At 36.5% G+C, this 18,605-nt stretch overlaps 1 protein-coding gene across 1 annotated transcript; it reads right to left on the minus strand.

Annotated features, from left to right (window-relative positions):
• Positions 1-1,338: 1,338 nt before the first annotated feature.
• Positions 1,339-8,186, minus strand: LOC125281767 (pancreatic alpha-amylase-like). The gene is made up of 10 exons (XM_048211724.2): positions 8,019-8,186; positions 7,553-7,699; positions 6,522-6,719; positions 5,665-5,895; positions 4,777-4,910; positions 3,897-4,019; positions 3,705-3,804; positions 3,324-3,442; positions 3,092-3,217; positions 1,339-1,560 (listed from the first exon to the last, which is right to left on the minus strand). Exons 1-10 carry the CDS (start codon positions 8,184-8,186, stop codon positions 1,371-1,373), a joined length of 1,536 nt encoding a protein of 511 aa, XP_048067681.1. The 3' UTR covers positions 1,339-1,370.
• Between the last annotated feature and the right edge of the window lie 10,419 nt (positions 8,187-18,605).

Genomic DNA, 18,605 nt, shown 5'->3' on the forward strand with positions numbered 1-18,605 from the left:
GAGAGGAAGAAGCAGGCTCCCAGCGGAGGAGCCCGATGTGGGACTCGATCCCGGAACGCCGGGATCACGCCCTGAGCCGAAGGCAGACGCTTAACGACTGCGCTACCCAGGCGCCCCTGATTACTGTAGGCTTTTAATAGGTTTTGAAACCAGAGGTGAGTCCCCTAGTTTTGTTCTTCTTTCTCAAGATTGTTTTGGCTATTCAGGGTCCCTTGAGATACGAAGTTTAGGATAGAATTTTTTTTTTTTTTTTAGGTCTGTGAGATGTTGATAGAGATTGCATTGAAGCTGTAGATTACTTTGGGTGTACTGATATTTTGATACTACTAAGTATTCTCTCCCAAGAAAACAGTAATGCTTCAATTTATTTATGTCTTTAACATCTTTCAGTAAGGTTTAATAGTTTTCACCGTACACATTTTCCACCTTGTGGTAGATTCCTAAGTATTGTATCCTTTTTCGTGCTATTATAAATGGAATTTTTTCACAATCTCCTTTTCAGATTGTTCATTAGTGTACAGAAATGCAACTGATTTTTGCATGGTGCCTTTGTATCCTATTACTTTGCTGAATTCATTTATTCTGACAAGTTTTTTTTAGTGGAATCTTAACTGCATAGACAGTGACACACAGAGAGTGATAGAGACATGGATGAATAGATGGATCAACTGATCAATTATTCTTTAAAAACCTTCAGAGATATATCACTCTACCAGGATTTGCTACTTCCTTTACTTTATCTCAAGAAAGTCTTGTTCTTTTATTATGTTACATCCCCACTTACCTTCATTAATTTTTAATGGAACAAAAAATCCATACGTCTACATCAACTTAAAGACATTACAAAGAGAAAAACAGAGAGAGAAAGTAGAAGATTCCTATGAGTTCCATATAATTAAGACTCATACCTTGCATAATTTAAGTTTATTTTATTTTTTGACTTATTAACTGTAGAAGGGCTTTCAAACAGTTGAAGTCACTCAAATGCTATAACTTTGTATGGGAATCGTTAAATCAGCTCTCCCGAACTCTTAGAAACACTTGATGGAAGAAATACACAAATACATGCTGGGAAATTTGGTGTTGATGGCAACAAACATATTTGTTAAGATGCCTCTCTGAATTCTTAGAAATTCCATTGACACATGACAAGACATCATGAGCCTTTAAAAATATAACATGACGATAATCGTAACGAACTTATACTTACATAATTACATGTGATTTTTATGCTTTTCTGAGTTTTTCAAGTTGATTGCTTCTAGCTTTTACCAAAAATTCATGAATTATAGGAAAACACACACACCCACACACGGAAAGAAATACACTTGGCTATTTCTCTGAGTATGCGTATTTATTTATTTCAAATTTTACAACTTAGATTCAGCATGAATTGCAATGAACGGATCTTCAGCAGAGTTACTAATGGAAAAATGAGCATTTCCATCCCCAGAAACATAGATTTTGATTCCCGTACAATTGCCGTCAATTTTGTCTCCAGAAATGACATCACAATATGTGCCGGCAGGAAGACCAGTTTGCAAAGTTGAAGATAACGCCCTGTAAAATAAAATTTAAGATTTAACTTGAATTCATCACAATTAAAAGCAAGAATTCAGACTATCTCTAAAAGCTTCACTTTGTGTTGTAGAGCCCTAAGCAGTCAAGGTCTCAGTGAGAAGCAAATGCAGAGACCTCTCCAGTAGATGTGAACAGTTTTCCAAGACTGAAAGTAATCTTACAGTAGACTTAGTGATTCCCTAGTCAGCCATGAATATTATCACGAAATTATGGCTGAGGGACTATTAGTGAAGATTTGGGTGAATTGTCACCCTTAGATAAAAGTACTTCCTGTGGTAAACAAATATTTTAAATATGTCCTCATCTAAACTTAAGAAAACACGAATTACTTTCAATCATTTAAATTTGATTATTACTGCGAAAATCTTTTTCACAAGAGGAGAAAGTGAATTTGGGCTGGAGATAAAAATAATCCAGTATTTTTATGAACAAGTGTATGGTTTGAAATATAAAGCTGTCTCATAAATTTATTTTCCTTCTCCCATCCAAAAGACAGAAATTAAAGGACTAGCCATAGCTTCTTTTGGCAAGAAAGAGATATATTTGTTTTCCCTTTTTGTCAGCAAAATATAATGTAGGCTAAAATGAGCTAAGCATGGGTGAAAGTAGGCCTTGGAACTGAGACATTTCAACTGCTTGTGAAGACATCTTGTAAGCCATACTTCTCTATACTAGGGAATCAATACACTCGAGGCAGACGATGGAAGTATAAGCAAAGGAAAGTAAGAAGAAGTCTCAGAACTAAAACTTGAAAATCTCCCGAGGTGAATCACTGACCAACCGTAAGATATATGTTCTTTATACATATGCTTTGAAAATATATCTACTGGGGCGCCTGGGCGGCATAGTGGTTAAGCGTCTGCCTTCGGCTCAGGGCGTGATCCCGGCATTCTGGGATCGAGCCCCACATCAGGCTCTTCCGCTATGAGCCTGCTTCTTCCTCTCCCACTCCCCCTGCTTGTGTTCCCTCTCTCGCTGGCTGTCTCTATCTCTGTTGAATAAATAAATAAAATCTTTAAAATATATATATATATATATCTACTATTTGCCAGAGAGACAGGGGAGTGAAAAAAGAAGACCAAAAAACCAGATAGATGAATACTCGCAAAAAAGAGTTAAAAAGACATACTTCAGTATTGAGGCAATATTTTCCCATTATTTAAAAAGGGAAGGGGAGCTGTAAGCCTTGTTCTTCTAGTGATTTCACAACCTTTATATTAACTACTCTGTGTATTTGGGGTGGGGTGTATATGTGAGCCTATATGGGTGCCTCATATCTGCCCATGATAGGCAAGGATGCACATGAAATAACTCTACTTAGAACAGAAAGCCCTTATAAAGAAATCAGAAGAATAGAAGTCATCATCATTTTTCTTCTGATTTCTGTTTTTTTTTCATCCACTGAGCATATAACTATTCAGATATGAAAACAGTAAATGTGCAAGAAGAGAAAGTAGTAAACCAAGAACATATTGGGATAAAATGTGATTTCTAATTGATATCTACTTACCAGTCATCATTGTTAAAGACAATGAATCCTCTGTTTCCTCTTCCAAAAGCTACTTGGTTGCTACCGTTATCCCACCAGTTTGTAAAAGGTTGGCCATCAACTACATTACGGAACGCAACCATGTTCCTAAAAATAAAACACCACATAAAATGCTGGTGAATACGTTAGCTGTTTGAAATAAAATGTTAAGAATGTTTATTACTAGAGGACATCTCTAGATAAGAATGCCCACCTTATTTGACGCCATCGATGTTCACAGACCCAATCGTTACCACAAGTAGTGTCGGGATTAATAGTAACTTCTTTAATTACCCCATTATTATTTGGTGGCCCAATCCAATCATTAACATCCTTAGGTAAAGAGAAAAAAATTTAAAAAGCTCAGACTTTTTAACATCTCAAGTATTTATCTCTTTCCTCTCCAGTCCACCAAACCCAGTCTGTCTTGTGTCTCTGAGTTCTCTGCAGTTGGAATCTAACTCCCTCAGTATTTTTATAGCCTTTTACCAAGTTCTGCCCATTTTCTCCCCAAGTTTTCATTCTCTAGTACCATATTTTAAAACTGCCTTCCCTTTCTTGAGAAAAAGATATTTTGGATAACACAAAAACTTACTACTCCATTTTGAAAATATCTTGACCAACGGAAGCTTGACATTACTCGTGTAAATCCATATGGATGAGCGAGCATAAATCCAACTCCCATTTTGTACAGTCTAAAGGTTACAAAATGATGTCATCATAGAAGAAAACAATATTTTTAGTGTCGTTAAAAGGTAGGTAGAAAAGGGGGGGCTTTATTTCCTACCTGGCGTCCCAGAATGTAAGAATAGATGCTCCCCCAGCTCCGTGTCCTCGCTGATTGTCATGGTTATCCACAAACACAAGTGCTCGATCAGAAGGCATGAAACCCCATCCTTCTCCCCAGTTCCTATTAAAACACGTATGCACACACAACATGTATTCTTTTCTAATAGCTTTAGGGTAACCTAAGTGTGTCTTTCTTTTGGTATAGCAGGCCCAAATGGAATTCTCTAATTCAATGATTGTTCTATAGGAGTTTTTAAAAAATATCTACAAACTATATATAGATATATTATACACTCCATGTACGTATATATGTATGAATTACTTGTAATACATTCATGGTACAGTTATAAGATTTTTGTTATAAAAAAGTCATTTTAGAGATTTCAGTACATTACAATTTGGATGAAACTTCTGAATGATCAACATACATATGATATTACACAAAATGGAAAACTGGGTTAAAAGTAGGTTTCACTCTTATATTGATATAATATAAATATTCTACTACTTGAAAATAATTAATTGATAATAATATTTGTAAATTCCCATAGCATAGCCATGTTGTAAGTACTTCATAAATGATACAATCATTTTAATACTAATGTAGCCTTCACATATTTTATTGCATACATTAGTTAAATTTAATATAGTTATAGAATACAAAAAGTCTCTAGGGTGTGTTTTGGGTTTCTTGTTATCCTCATGACTGACATTTTAAATAATAAAGATGATAAATTGGAATTTGGGGAAGTACAATCCTTATTACTAGCAATTGAATCCTTAAAAGTTCTAAATAAGTTTCTAAGATAACTCAGATTGGGATAATAAGACTAACACATCTGTGAAATTATTTAAAAGACAAATCATATTTCACTCACTTTAAGTAAGCCATCTTCTCTCCATTCCATCTGCGCAGGACTGTGCCTAGTTTTGCACCATAGTTGAATTCTGTCACACGGCCATTTCCAAAGTACTCCTCGCTTTTAATTGGCTCACCACCCAGATCAATTACCTAGTGGAAATATAGGGAAAATATCATTTTAAATAAGAACTTTAAAGATTTTTCACCAAGTTAACATTATATAAAAAATGGCTTGAAACTATTTATATTGTTTGAAATACCCAAAAAAGATTCTTTTTCTGTGCTAAATTATATGCTACAATATTAAAACTAACATGATAACAAGGTGACCTGTTGTCCTCTGAGAATGTGGACCTAATTTTACTCTTGCACATAAACGATAATAACAATGACTCGCATTTCTATAGCACTTGAGATCTGGTTCACAACAATTCTAAGTGCTTGACAAATATTAACTTACTAACATTTAGACAAAGACATAACTATGATCATATCTCTTTTCTTCACATGAAAAGACAATGTCGCAGAGAGAGGTTAATCAATTTGTCTAAGTGAACACAGCGAATAGTGCTATAGGCAAGATTAAAACTCAGATAGGCTGGCTCAAGAAAACCACTATCATATTATCTGCCTTTTGTAATGGTCTCTGGGGAGACGGTAAATGACACAGATGTTTGTAGCCTAAATAAATTCTCTGCACTTCCATAAAGTCTCTTGTGATAAAGAGTTAGATGTTAGAGACTGTCTCAATAAAATAGGGTTCAAGAAAACTCTTCCATATAAATGAGCCAGCCATTAAAGAACAGAAGTTGTATTCATTAAATCTATCACTTATTTTCTAATTAACTAAATTATCTTATTTCATATACCCATGAAATGTAGATATATACAGGTATTAATGTACCTCCTGGAAAATGAAAGGTTTACTTCCTTCAGAGAACCACTGTGTATTTAGATTATGCAGTTTATCCAAAACGGCCTTGATGTCTCCAGGCCACATGTGCTTAGAAGCATCAATTCTGAACCCCGCTACACCAATGTCGATGAGGCGGTTCATATATTCAGCAATCGTAGAACGCACATAGTCTTTCTCCAGCGCAAGATCAAGAAGACCAACCAGACGACAATCTCGGACCTATTAAGGTAAAAATTTTGTGACTGATACACAAAACATCGCCTCTACCTGATAATCCATTTGATAATGCATTCATTTATTCATTAACAGATATTTCGGTAGTGTCTTTGCATTGGAAACTGGAGAAGCTGACATTCTCGTATGGACATACCTTTGAAACATTTTCTAGTATAAAAATGGAGTATGGAGGAAATAAAGTAGACGAGTTTTTTGACTGGAACAAATTAAATGGGGGAAAATGCTTTAAATCTTGATCTGCGTTTCTTATTTTTTTTTTTTTTTTTTAAGATTTTACTGATTTATTGGACAGAGAGACACACAGCGAGAGAGGGCACACCAGCAGGGGGTGGGGGAGAGGGAGAAGCAGGCTTTGCTCTGAGCAGGGAACCCAATGCAGGGCTCCATCCCAGGACCCTGGCATCATGACCTGAGCCTAAGGCAGATGCTCAACCACTGAGCCACCCAGGCGCCCCTGTGTTTCTTATTTTCAAATAGTCAAACTTGGAATCCTCTTTTCCTAAGGAATCCAGGCCAGTATTTAAAATGAAGATCAATAAACTACATGTAGATAATTAAACACAGATAGCTCTTTATCCAGATCACTGTGGGTTTTTTCCTTTAATTACCTGATAAGGATCATTATAGCTCTCAATGTCTCCACTTCCAGTTTTACATTTACCATCATTAAAATCCCAACCAGAGTATGGGACTGCTGGAAAATCTCTACTTCCAGGGTTGAAGTAGCTTCCACAAGTACTGCTCGTTCCTGCACTCGCAGCATTCCCACACATATGATTAATGACAGCATCCACATAAATACGGACCTGAAAAACAAAGTTTCTATTTCAGTTGGACTTATAGAGAGGTAGAAATCTATCTAGTATTATTGACTAAAGTTTCTGGTATGTTAATCGCACTCCAAAATAGGTCTTTGTTATTTTTTAACTTATCTTCCTAATAAACCAAAAGGCAAGCGTGAAGGGAAATCAATGTGAACTGAATACCTATCTGCATTCTACCGTCTTGGTAAAATACTTACCTATCTGATAAACTGATAGAACGAAAACTACCATAACTATGAAAAAATGCAAACAGTCTTTTTTGCGGGGAGGTAAGAATCAGCTAAGACAGGAGAGCGTAGTGGTCTTTGAAATTTCCATGCATCCTCCTAAGAAAGAAGCAGCAAGTCTCTATTATCTACTTAGCATCCGAAGGTAAATATTGTCTCTCATGCTCCCCCTCAGAAAGAATATAACGATTTACCATCAAAAACCCCTACGTGAAAGAGGACCCGGAAATGACAGGTGAAGTTACAAGTCACATCAAAATTACAGCAAATATTGCAACTGGCATTTCCAATTCCTAACTAGAAAGGGATTCCCCAGAAATGTGTATAGTTATAGGCCTGAAAGCTGATACTTGCTTTATAAACAAGTTCGGCTTTAAACTGGGACTTAAATTTCTTTAGTAGACAAATAGCACATACACAGGAATTTGCACAGCTGAACATAAGGTAATAACTAAGTGTTAGTTATAGCTTAAGTGTAAAGTGAAATAAAAAATAACCACGGAACACCTTCTGCTCCAAAGGAACGGGAGAGAGGAGAGAGAGATTATTTTCCTGATTATTTCTTAAAGGAAACTTTAATGCACTTACACCAACGTTGTTACATCGAGTCACCATGTTTTTGAATTCATCTTCATTTCCGGATCTTGTGCATAACTTGTAGCTAATTGGTTGGTACCTTTCCCACCAAGGTCTAAAAGGGTTATTAACCACAAGATTTTCATTGGGTGGAGAGATCTACCAATAAAAAATCATAGTAAGTATCAAATTATGGGTTACTTTATATCACTGGATACTCTAGAAACTAACCAATAATCTAAAATAATTTCGGAATCTTTGCATATACAGCTACATCTTTAGCAACAAATGAAAATATTAACAGCATATTGGAAACGTCCTGCTGAAGAAAGCTTATATCAGAAACAAAACATAAAGCTGCCAACAATCCTAAACTTTTTTCTTCCTCGGTAAAATGTTCCAGCTTTACCGATACATATCACAATACCATATACTACAAGGATAGCAAACTGCAATTTCTACTATGAACAATACCCACCTGAACCCCTCCAAATCCTTTTGGAGCTAAGTATCGCTCACATTCAAGAGCAATGTCAACCCAGCGCCACTCGAACAGATGGACGATAGATGTCCGTCCAGGTTTGGTATTTGGGTCATACTGAGCCCAGCAGAACCCAATGACGGAAAGCAATAGGAAGAACTTCATTTTGCTTTGAAGTTGCCAGCATTCTTTCCAGCCACTATTTATCCTCCTGTAAGAAACACATTTTCCTAAGTAAATGTTAACATGAATAAATACGTAGGGCGTAAACTGTTTATTCATAATCAGAAAAGGACTATCAATAGTAATATTAACAGGTGAAGAATATCTATAAACAACCTGCCAGGAAAACAATCTCCATGACCTTTTAGAACTTAATGTTTTCCTTATGGAGGGAATATGAACCTTTTTAAACATCTGGCAGTTTATATGCAAAGAATCCTTAATCGTGTATTATTTAATTAGCATTAGGGTTTATTTCTGAAGTCCTTCACTGATAGAAGGAAAATCACAATCAGAGCCAACGGAATTTTTAGTCAAAACATTGCCTTGACCATCTATTTGCAAACTTTATAGTGTTTCAATTTCAAAAAGGAAAAGGATACTCAATTCAGTTCTATTTTTACACCACCAGTCCTAATTTTTAGTTATTTAAGTTCCTACATTAAGATTTAAGAAACCATTTGGAAGTTGAATGCCCATGAATTGAAGAAACAGACCCTTTTCCCACCTCCATCAAATCATGTGCTTAGTGCAAAGGCGATAGCAGTAGAGTGTTTTGGTTTTTTCTCCTTTTAGCTAAATATCTCCCCTACGCAATAGGACACTAAATTGATGAATTCAATCCCATTTCCGTCTGAATGTAAGTAAAAACCTATAAAAGAGAATACTAGTACAGGTGGGGAAAACGTAATCCATTAACCCGACAAGCATGAACTGAATGCTGCTCTTTGCTAAGCATGTGATGTATTCAGGATACAGTGATGAATAAAACAGGATTCTTACTCTCAAGGAGCTTACATTCTATTGTGGAAAGAAAATATAGGATTGCACAACATCACTGACCATCAGGGAAATACAAATCAAAACTATAATTAGATACCACGTCACACCTATCACAATGGCTAAAATTAACAACACAAGAAACAACAGGTGTTGGCAAAGAGGCGGAGAAAGGGGAACCCTCTTACACTGTTGGTGGAAATAAAAACAGGTGCAACTACTGTAGGAAAACAGTATGGAGGTTCCTCAAAAAGTTAAAAATAGAACTACCCTATGATCCAGCAACTTCGCTACTAGGTATTCACCCAAACGATACACAAATACAGATTCAAAGGGGTAAATGAACCCCTTTGCTGATAGCAGCATTATCAACAATAGCCAAACTATGGAAAAAGCCCAAATGTCCATCGACTGATGAATGGATAGAGAAGTACTATATGTGTGTGTGTGTGTGTGTGTGTGTGTGTGTCCATACACACACACAATGTAATGTTAGCCATAAAAAAGAATGAAATCTTGCCATTTGCAACAACGTGGATGGAACTAGAATGGGTTATGCTAAGTGAAATAAGTCAAGCAGAGAAAGACAATTATCATATGGTTTCACTCCTATGTGGAACATAAGGAACAGCGTGGAGGACCACAAGGGAAGGGAAGGAAAACTGAATGGGAAGAAATCAGAGAGGGAGACAAAGCATGAGAGACTCTGGACTCAGGAAACAAAAAGGGTTAAAGAAGGGAGGAGGGTGGGGGGATAGGGTAACCCAGTGATGGGTATTAAGGTGGGCACATATTATGATGAGCACTGGGTGTTATATACAACTAATGAATCATTGAACACTACATCAAAAACTAGTGAGGTACTATATGTTGGCTAACTGAACAGAATAAAAAAGAGTAAAAATAAAATAAGATAAAAACAGAAAGAGAGGAAAACCATAAGGGACTATATAGTTAAGAGAACAAACTGAGGGTTGCTGGTGGGGAAGTGGGTGGGGGATGGGCTAGATGGGTGATGGGTTTTCAAGAGAACACTTGTTAGGATGAGCACTGGGTGTTATATGTAAGTGATGAATCACTAAATTCTGCTCCTGAAACCAGTACTACACTATATGTTAATTAAGTTGAATTTAAACAAAAGTTAAAAAAAACCTGAAATCTTGCCACTTGTAACAACATGGATGGACCTAGAGTTTATTAAGCTAAGCAAAGTAAGTCAGTCAGAGAAAGACAACTATCATATGATTTCACTCATATGTGGAATTTAAGAACTAAAACAGGTGGCTCAGTCCATTAAGCATCTGCCTTCCATTCAGGTCATGATTCCAGGGTCCAGGGATGGAGTCTTGCATTGGGCTCCCTACTCCACGGGGAGTCTGCTTGTCCCTGTCCCTCTGCCCCTCACCTGTGCTTGTGCTCTCTCCAGCTCTGCACTCTCTCTCTCAAATAAATTAATTAACTAAATTGTTAAAAATAAAATTTAAAAAAAGAAATAAAACAGATGACCATACGGAAGGGGGAGAAAAGAGCAGAGACGGAAACAAACCATAAGAGACTGTTCACATTACAGAGCAAAGTGAGGGTGGAGGGAGGTGGGTGTGGGATGGCCTAGATGGATGATGGGCATTAAGGAGGGCACTTGTCATAATGAGCACTGGGTGTTGTATGTAAGTGATGAACCACTGAATTCTACTCCTGAAACCAATATTGCACTATATGTTCACTAACTAGAATTTATATAAAAATTTAGGAAAAGGAAAAGAAAGGGGAAAAAAAGAAAATATATGAGTAAATAATAATAATAAAACAACTGAAGATGTCAATAAGAACTAGTATGAATTAACAGTAACAAAATGGAAAGTGACTTCGTCATCAAGGTATTTTAAACTGGAGAGTCGGAAGATTTCTCTGTGGAAATGATTTTCAGCTAGGATTAGAAGCAGGCAGTCATGGTGAAGATGAGAGAAAGAGCAATCTAGAGGAAAGGACAACAGATAAAGCCCAAGGAAAGAAAAAACTGAAGTGACATTTAAAAAAAAACAAAAAACAAAAACAATGTAGCTAAACAATGTGTAATGAAGGGAAGGGTAAAATGATGCGAAGTCTATTAGGCCAGAACATGTAGGAGGGACCTTGTAGAATATAATGAGAGAGGCTCTGAGTCTGTAAAAAGCAGACCTAAGAAACTTTGGTATACTTTAAAAGAAAATCAGTCTTGCTGCCATGAAGATATTGGATTATGTGAAGACAAGAGTAGAGGTAAGATCAGCTAGACTTTTAGGTGGTCTAGGAAAGAGGTGAGGGGCTTGGACTAAGGACACGGACAGGATATAATTCAGAGACAGAAAGGCAATAGGTTTATAGACAGATGAGAGCTGAGGAATGAGGGAAAGAAAAAAATTACAGAAAGGTATTTGGTGATACCATTCATTAAGATGAGGAAAAACAAGGAAGTACCAGTTTTAGGGAAGGTTACGTAGAACACTGTGGTCCATAATTATTCCTCTATCAACCCTAATGCTCTCCTTTGTTCCTTCTTCTAACCCACCATGTAAACACAATTTGTCCTACTTTCTTAGTCAGTTCAAGTTGTTAAAACAAGATTATCATCGACTGGGTGGATTAAACAACAAATATTTATTTCTCATAGATCTGGAGGCTGGGAAGCCTGAAATCAAAAGATCGGCAGTTCAGTGTCTGGTGAGAGCCTCCTTCCAGGTCCACAAATAGCCATTTTCTCCTGTATCTTTCTATCGTGGAGAACAGAGAGAGCTCCAGTCTCTTTCTCTTCCTATAAGGACACTGATCCCATCATGGGGCTCCACTCTCATGACTTCATCTAAAACTCATTACTTCTCAGAGGCCCCACAGCCTTATACTATTGCACTGGGAGTTAGGGTTCCAACATGTAAATTTGGGGGGAAACAAGACACAAATGTGCAGGCCCTAAGACTTATCCATCGCAAAACTAAAATTCCCTCATATTTCAGAAGCAATTTCATTGCTCCATGATTTTCCAAGTATTTTCCTTCTTTCTAGGATCACCTTCCAATATCCTTGTGTATCTAGTAATTATTCTTCCTTCCAAATGCAGTTGAACCAACATCTTTTGCAGCTTATCCTGATATTCCCAGGCATAGTTAATAACTCCTCTGTATGATAGCTTTTTAACATATATGACATTATTAAGCTATATTTGATTTATATTGTGAATGTATTATAAATAACTAAGTATTTACATGTCCCGTCATTCTGTACCAAACTTCTTAAAGGTAGACTTCCTATTTAATATTCGTAGAAACTAGCAAAACAAATAGCATAATAGCTTATGTGATCAATAAATTGTTGTAACATAAGACTCTAAACTCCAGGGACAGCTGGGTGGCTCAGTCGGTTAAGCGTCAGCCTTTGTCATGATTCCAAGGTCCTGAGATCAAGTCCCACAATGGGCTCCTTGCTTAGCAGGGAGCCTGCTTCTCCCTTTACCTCTGACCCTCCTCCTGATTGTGCTCTCACTCTCTCTCTCTGTCAAAATAAATAAATAAAATCTTAAAAAAAAAAAAAGACTCTAAATCCAGGCACTGTAGAAGGCATTGGCAAACTTGGGTTACGTCTTCAATGATTTTTCGAAGTAAACAAACACTGTCAGAAATTATATGAATCTAATCTTTGTAAAACTTTTGTACACATGAACGAAATAAAGCCAGACAATCTGAAAAAATTGTCCAGGCTCATACGCTAAATAGAGCCTGTGATTTGATAACAGGTCCTACCACAAATCAACATTCTCTGTAATACACTGATATTCATTATAAAATTCTAGAGGAGTAATGTCCAATATGGTAGCCACAGGCAATATTTGGCTACTGAGATCCTGAAATAGTAGTCTGATCAGAGATGTGCTATAAGTGTAAATTATACTACAAATTTTGAAGAATTAGTTTAAAAAATTAATGTAAAAATAATTTTATGTCGTTTATGTCAAAATAATATTTTGTGATGCATTAGGCTAAATAAAATTAACATAATTGCCCTAGTTTCTTTTGACCTCTTTTTTTTCAAATATTTTATTTATTTATTTCAGACAGAGAGCAAGAGAGAGATAGAGAGAGAGCACGAGCAAGGGGGAGCGGCAGAGGGAGAAGCAGGCTCCCTGCCAAGCAGGTAGCTTGAACGGGGAGCAGGATTCAATCCCAGGACCTTGAGATCATGACCTGAGCCAAAGGCAGACGCTTAATCAATTGAGGTACCAGGCACCCCTTGACCTCTTTTAGTATGGCTGCTAAAAATTTTTAAATTACATATGTGGTTTTCATTATATTTCTACTGGGCAGTATCATTCTAGAGATAATGTTAAGTCAGAGAAAGGACACATCCATACACAAATGCAAGTAACAATGATAAAATGAAGAACATGATTACTAGTTTAAGAAAGATATGAGTAAAGTGCTTCAGGATTTCACTGATAGAAAACATAATTTGTGCTGGATGGGAACAGAGGAAGATACAGTCAATTCGAAGAATAGGTTTGACTTTCAAAGAGATAAGGTGAAATAACTTTTACATAAAGAAAAGGGGGAGGGTGGTAGCTCAGTGGGTTAAGTGTCTGCCTTCAGCTCAGGTCACAATCTCAGGGTCCTGGGATCACACTGCATCAGTTCCCTACTCAGTAGGGAGTCTGCTTCTCCCTCTCCCTCTGCCACCCCACCTCATGCGTGCACTCTCTCTTTCTCTCTCAAATAAATAAATAAAAGCTTTAAAAGAAAAAAATGAAAGAAAGAGAGAGAGAAAGAAAGAGGGAAAGACAGACAGAGAGGAAGAAAGAAAGAAAGAAAGAAAGAAAGAAAGAAAGAAAGAAAGAAAGAAAGAAAGAAAGAAAGAAAGAAAGAAAAGGAGAGGAAGAAAGAAAGAAAAAAAGGAAAGAAAGAGAGAAAGACAGACAGAGAGAAAGAAGAAAAAGAAAGAAAGAAAGAAAGAAAGAAAGAAAGAAAGAAGAAAGAAAAACAAAGAAAGAAAAAAGAAATGCCACGTAGAGAAATCTATTTGTCCCTACCCATTCCAACCATCTGAGTTGATCTACCATCTAACTGTAGTTGAATGATTATTCCAGGGTTAAACCAGCAAAAGAACCACCTAGTCAACCCATAAAATTGTGAGGCATAATGCGTTATTACTGTTATTCAGCAATAATTAACCAATACAGAAAAGAGAGATGCAATAGATTTGGTGGAGAGCAATTCTACAGGAAATGGTAGCTAATAGGATATAGGGAGAAATGAAAAGGAGGAAACAAAGGGGACTCTGGGATTTAAAGTTTAGTGAATGCAGGTGACAGGGTGACACAGTTGGTTTAACATCCAACTCTTGATTTCAGCTCAGGTCTTAATCTCAGGGTTCTGAGATTGAGCCCCATAAGGGACTCCCTGCTCAGCGCAGAGTCTGCTTCAAAATCTCTCTGCCCCTACACCCCCGTAAAATAATCAAATAAATCTTTAAAAAGCATGAATATCATTAAAGGAATAGAGCTTAGTGAATGAAAGAATGACAACACCATCATCATTCATAGTGCAATCCAGAGGCAGACTTGGTTTAGGGAAACTGAAGAACTAATATCACGATATACTGAGTTTGAGGTATAAACAAACATTAAATATGAAGAGAAAAGTGGAGGGATTTGGACATTTTCAATAAAGTAATGATAGTCTCAGAAATGGCACACAAAATATTTAAGCACAGACATTGACCAATCAGAGCAGATACCATCCATAAACAACTAGTATGGATAGTCAACGATTATGGCTGAATTATCAGTCTTGGAGAGTTGGACGCTTGAGACTTGACAAGATAGCAAGAGAGATGTTGAATCCAAAGTTATAATGTTGGGTAAAGCCCAGCAGTCTATATGTTAGGGCAGGTCAGAGAGAGCATCTAAAGAGGTACCTTTAAAAGAGGAAGTGCTGTTTCATTAGCAGAGAAAGGTTTTCTTTTTCTTTTTTAAAAGATTTTGTCTATTTATTTGACAGAGACAGAGAGAGAGAGAGAGAGAGAGAGCGCACAAGCAAAGAGAGCAGCAGGCAAAGGGAGAGGGAGAGGCAGGTTCCCTGCTCAGATGCCAGGACCCTGGGATCATAACCTGAGCCGAGAGAAGACGCTTAACCAACTGAGCCACCCAGGCACCAGAGAAAGGTTTTCAAAAACAAACAAGAAGGACTAAATTTGCAAGGAAGACAAGAAACTAACTGGATGTAGATGAATATTAGAATGAGAGAAGGAGAGAAGACTGACTAGACAGTGGATGATATGGGGCTGATGGTGATAAAGAGTTGAGAATTAGATAACAGCATAGTTTGAACTTCAGACTGGACTTAAGCTTCCAAATGTTAAGAAAATGACCTTAAGTGTTAGATAAACTGCAGTTTAAATCCTGACCTTGTCATTTATTATCCACATGACCCTGGAAAATAATCTCTTTTTTTTTTTTTTGGAAAATAATCTCTTCAAGTTTATCTATGAACAAGAAAAAGTAATATGTACCTCATAAAGTTGTCACAATGACTGAGTGAATAAACACCAATAAAGCTGTTACCCCGGTGCATGATACATTAAAAACTCAATATATTTGGTTTCTGTAATGTTGTTATTACTGCTTTGTTATTTTTATTGCTGGTACTATTCAAACTGCTCTAAACTCATGCTCTCTTTCCACTTCCACTTCTAGTCACTTGGACATTCTCTCTTTCCATGCCACTCTTTCCAAATTCTAATAATACTTTCTACTCTCAGAAGTATTTGTTTAACCCCTGCCCCTGCCCAAGAATTGATAGTGGTAAGAAGGAGCCAGCTAAGTTCTCCACCTGCTCTTTTTCCACACTTTCCTTTCTTTTCCTCTCTTGTTGTTTTAACCTCTTTAGAGAGTCTGGGAGATCCCATGATGATTTTGAAATAACTTCTCATCACTGCCACATCAATTAACTCTGAACTGTTTTTAATACTGTTTCACATGTACTTTAGGATGTTATTTAAAAAATAGATAACTGGCAGACATAAACTGAGAAATTTTACTAGCATCCCAGCATAGGTGGATGCATACAATTATACAATAATCTTCTATCAGGGGTCAGTCATTGTCACAGATTTTCTCATTTAATCTGAATTTTCATCTCAATCAATCTAAAGAGCTATAAACTCCATAGCAGAGGCATTAAGACAACTAAAGAGTCTTTATATCTTGTGAAGTAAAATGTGCAAACAAATCCTTGACATCTTTCATATCAATAACAAAACAAAAAAGGGGCACCTGGATGCCTCAGTCAATTAAGCACCTGTCTTTGACTCAGGTCATGATCCTGGGGTCCTGGGGATCAAGCCACATGTCTGGCTCCCTGCTCAGGAGGGAGCCTGCTTCTCCCTCTCCCTCAGTCCCTTACCCCACTGGTGCTCCCTTTCTTTCAAATAAATAAAAAAATATTTAAAAAAAAATAACAAAACAAAACAAAAAAAGAACTTGAAATAGTTGTAATGTCTACTTCCCATTATGGATTTCCTAAAATTGTTCTCCTCAGAGAAGATATTCACAGTTATTAATACTAATATCAATGCTCTGTTGCCCACATCTCATATTGCCTGGATTGCCTTACAAAGAGGAAACTTCTTTCTATTTTAAAGCTTTAAGGGCTACTAGAATATGTCAAGTGAGATGTATTGGGAGTTCCTTAAAAATATAAACTAGGACATTTGCTAATATCCTATCAACAAAGCAATAGTCCTTAAGAAGTATTTATATTTGAAGTGCCAATAAAACATATACAATACAAAAAATACTATCAACTTAGACTTCTCCATAAGTTGGCTAGTTTCTGGTGTTCTCAAGTATTTTTTTTTCTCAATCCATATTGAGATATTTGTTATTTTATTTAATATCCACAATATAAATGACATCATAGGGGAAAGGCTCTAGAATAAATCCAGGACTTCTCTTAACACATGAAATACCATAATTTTAGTGATTCAGCTTAAAGTCTACTTAAATCATACCATGTCAATAATAGAATAAAGGAACTCTATTAAAACGTTAGGTAAAAAGTAGTAGTCAAAAAACTAGTATCTATTTCTAGAGCATTCTTCATACTTACATAAATGTCAGTTACCTATACCAGTATTAGCTATGACAGTGTTCTTTTCCTCCATCCAAAGCAGCCTTGCATCTCAGGCAGATAGTAATATATTTTTTAACATGGAAATGAACATTAACCAAGAAGAGACAAGTTATCTACTCTTACCATTTGTAGTTAGTAGCCTAGATACCTCACAGTTAAATATCTTTATACCAAGTTTTTTAATTAAAGTATCATTCAACATTTTGAATGTCACATCTATGCTTATTTTGTCACTTTTATTTATCTTCAGGTATTTTTTTCTAATTTTCTAGTTTTTAATATTCTAGAGCTTAAGTAGTATTATTACTACAGTATTTGGTCAAGTTAGTGGTTTCTGTTACTGAAAACAGTGATAATTCCTCTAAATCATACATTGAATCATGGATAAATTTCTCCAAAATGTCTCCCACAAGCTCTCTATCCACCCGTCCCAAAAAAGAAAAGAGAAAAGAAAAGTAAAACTAGAAGATGAACCTGAGCTTAAGATATTAAATCACGTGTGAAGGCTAGAGAAAAGAGGCAAATATAATCCAGTTTGCCTATCAGATTTCTTAAATGAGAGAAATATTTTGAGCCAAGGCTCAGACACACTTCAAACACAAATAGCACTTTTTGTGCCGCTGGAAACAAACTTGAGATGTCAACAAACCTAAAATAGACTGTGAACCTTGAACAATATCAAATCATATGACAGAAACCATTTATTTCAAGACAAAAAGTGAGGTGTAGGGACTGCTTGATACTCATAACACATTAAAATAACTTGCCACATCACTTCTTTAAATCAGCAAACTCTCAAATCCACAGGTCAGTCCTTTCAATTATAAACTAAAAATAGCACAGTTCTTGTTTTGCCTTCTCTTCAGTGAGGGAAATAATGCTGAATTTAGGGCTTTGTACATTTCCTATAATCTTTTTTTTTTTTCAATAGGTACTCTTACAACTCTTCCCAATTCTGCAAACCTAATCTGTAAAAGAAAAGTCTAACGTGAGCTCTGCAGTGATACTTGATTGGCTAATATCACTCCTGATTCCTAAACAAACTACTGTCTTCTCTCCTCTGCTCAGCCTCCTGCCCTGCCACCTCTTCCAAATACACTGTACCTTTTCAGTTGTTTGCTTTCTCTTTCTCTTTCTTTTCTCTCTTCCTTTCTCTTTCTCAGTATCCTCTCCCAATCTCAATTAGTCTTTTGTTTTCCTGAACCATCTATAGCAATCTGTAAGAAAAAAAATTTTTTTAACGATTTTATTTATTTGACAGCGAGAGAGAGACAGTGACAGAGGGAACACAAGCAGGGGGAGTGGGAGAGGAAGAAGCAGGCTTCCCTCTGAGCAGGGAACCCAATATGGCCTTGATCCCAGGACCCTGGGATCATGACCTGAGCTGAAGCAGACGCTTAAGGACTGAGCCACCCAGGCGCCCCTG

This window comes from Ursus arctos, unplaced genomic scaffold, assembly GCF_023065955.2.
Source record: "Ursus arctos isolate Adak ecotype North America unplaced genomic scaffold, UrsArc2.0 scaffold_12, whole genome shotgun sequence".
Classification (NCBI taxonomy): domain Eukaryota; kingdom Metazoa; phylum Chordata; class Mammalia; order Carnivora; family Ursidae; genus Ursus; species Ursus arctos.

Bases quoted from the DNA above. Each gene is read 5' to 3' on its own strand.
- LOC125281767 (XM_048211724.2), bottom strand. From the start codon at position 8,186: ATGAAGTTCTTCCTATTGCTTTCCGTCATTGGGTTCTGCTGGGCTCAG. The intron at 4,911-5,664 runs GTACATTAATAC...TATTTCCACTAG, and splicing joins AACCTTTCATTTTCCAGGAG to GTAATTGATCTGGGTGGTGA. The intron at 1,561-3,091 runs GTAAGTAGATAT...TTTATTTTACAG, and splicing joins GTCTTTAACAATGATGACTG to GGCGTTATCTTCAACTTTGC.